This window comes from Propithecus coquereli, unplaced genomic scaffold (genome assembly GCF_000956105.1).
Source record: "Propithecus coquereli isolate 6110/MARCELLA unplaced genomic scaffold, Pcoq_1.0 Scaffold285, whole genome shotgun sequence".
NCBI classification, from domain to species: domain Eukaryota; kingdom Metazoa; phylum Chordata; class Mammalia; order Primates; family Indriidae; genus Propithecus; species Propithecus coquereli.
This window is the reverse complement of record NW_012148452.1, coordinates 77,587-79,862: the sequence shown is the minus strand read 5'-3', so window position 1 is coordinate 79,862 and position 2,276 is coordinate 77,587. Positions and strand designations below refer to the sequence as shown.

The window sequence follows — 2,276 nt, the reverse complement described above, 5'->3', positions numbered from 1 at the left end:
CACTAAATTATGTTACTAGCAACCAATTGTTTTTTCAAATTCCCCCAAATAAATAAGGTCATGCCTTTAAAAATAAATGTATTAATCTTATGATTTATATTATGACAAATGTCATTACACACAAAAAAGAAATATTATGAACAGAACAGTATAAAGAGCTATGTAATTATTTATTTATGAAACAAACGTCCTCACAAAGATATAAGAGAACCTCTTATAGCCTCCACTTTATCTTCAGGATTGATACATTCATAATGTTTGAAATAATAGGTACTAACACATTACTCATTACTTGTTGAAGAAAAATCTGACCTGGAATAATCTCAATTTCTAAAATTCCAAATTAATAATTTCCTAGGCCAAATACTTTTTTGCTGATCTTGATCTTAGTCCAACCTCTGCAGGTAACACATATTGCATGTACCAAAAAGTTCCTACCTGGCCCTCTCCAACTGTTTCAGTGTCAATAACTGTGATGATGCCTGGGACTAAAGGACTCCGTCGTGAATTACTGTGGATGGAAACATCATCTTCTGTAACACCCGAAGGCAGTGTGCCTGTCAGCTGAGTCACTACTTTCCCAACCATTGTCAGGCCACTTTTCAATGTCTGTAAAAAGAAAAGTAAAATGTTATAATTTCTCATCAGTATTCGGATTCTAAATAGAAATATGCAGTTTATTAAGTCTCCTATTCATTGTGTTAAATTCTTTATTCTCTTATAATCTTTTATATAGCGGCAAACTGTCACGGAAATTCAGACTGACTTTCAACATGATCTCGACTTTTAGTTAGAACATCCATATTAGTTTGAGGGGAATGGCATTAGTAAAATCCCTACAGACAGCATGGTGGGGATAAAGCCATAGTCAAATAATTAAACATTAAAGGTCCAAATGTGATTTAAGCAACAGTTAGATTAAAATTAAAAGGGAAAAGTATTTTCCAAGGAAATTTTCTATTAAAACATCATATAACTAACACCAGTAATACATGCATTACTTTACTCTAGCTATGTTCTGTGATTGCTTTCCTATTAGTCAAGGCTCATAACATAAACTGTCTATAGATTTCCTCAAACACTTTCATTTTATAGAACAGAAAATTAAGGCAAGGAAAGTTAAGCAAAACGGCAGCTCAAACAGGTACTCAATGACAGAGTCAAAATTCAAAACTAAGTCTCCAGAGTCTGATTTTTAACCACTATCCTGCACTACCTTGTAATCGAATATTCATGTTACTACTTGTGATCTCACAGTTGATGAATACAAAGCATAGACATCTGATGAGGGGTAAAAGGAAGAAAAATTCAGAACCAAAATAATGTACACTAATAAATACTTAAATAAAATGACCAGAAAAGCCATCTGCTGAATTCGAGCAAAAAGATGTAACCTACAGTAGACTAAAACCAAGAAAAAGCCACAAATCAATTGTAACTGTTTTGTTTAGTGCTAAAAACTCAAACTGCAGTGATTATAAAACACATTAGCATTCCTCAATTATCAGCCAAACGTTTCTTTCGATAATTCAAAAGAAATGACTTACACAAAGTCTATTAGAGTGTTGTCAAGTAAGCCTCTGATGGACCAACAGAATCAAGCACCACTGTGTATTGATGTCAAGAGCAGGCCAGGAAGCCTGATTAACCTGTGAGATGCCTCAGCTGATGTACTTACTCCATTAATGCTAATGGAAATGCTCCCACTTAAATGTAGCTATCCCTTTATCAAAGGAATGCCTTTTAGTTTTAAAGTCTTTGGTTGTATATTGTCCCCATTTGCCCCTGAGCCTATTATTTCATGCTCTTATAGCAAAGAACAGGAATAAAACTAAAAGAACTGGAGCACATGAAAAGTGGAAAGTAATGTACCAAAGCTAACCACAAGACAATGGTCAAAGTTAACATAAGATAACCAGGGAAATGATCTATAAAGCGGGGAAAAAACAGTAGTATATTTCATAGTCAGAGGCTCATATTACATGAAGAGTTCTTGATAGTTCTTAGAATAAAAACCTATGACTGTTGATGGAGTCATCTTATAAGTGGACAAAAATCTAAACTTAAAATTTAATCGTTATCAAATCTGCAATTTGCATAGTAAGTTATAAGATAGTACTATTTATCATAGCTCATTAGCTATGCAGGGGGACTGGGGTGGGAGAGGGGTGCTGGAAGTTTTCTGCATTAGTAAAGACCTTTGCTCTTAGGGTAAATTTGTCTCCACGTCAGAATCAAGCACATCTATAAGCACTAGTGTCCAGAAGTAATGAATA

General features: G+C 34.2%; 1 protein-coding gene across 3 annotated transcripts in view; it reads right to left on the bottom strand.

The window, feature by feature from the left end:
* BCAS3 (breast carcinoma amplified sequence 3) overlaps positions 1-2,276 on the bottom strand; it is a 507,686-nt gene that overhangs the window by 468,624 nt on the left and 36,786 nt on the right. For all 3 annotated transcript variants that reach the window (XM_012648451.1, XM_012648453.1, XM_012648452.1), the window contains exon 5: positions 439-609. In XM_012648451.1, coding sequence (XP_012503905.1) covers positions 439-609 — 171 coding nt within the window. The remainder of the gene's footprint in view (positions 1-438; positions 610-2,276) is intronic.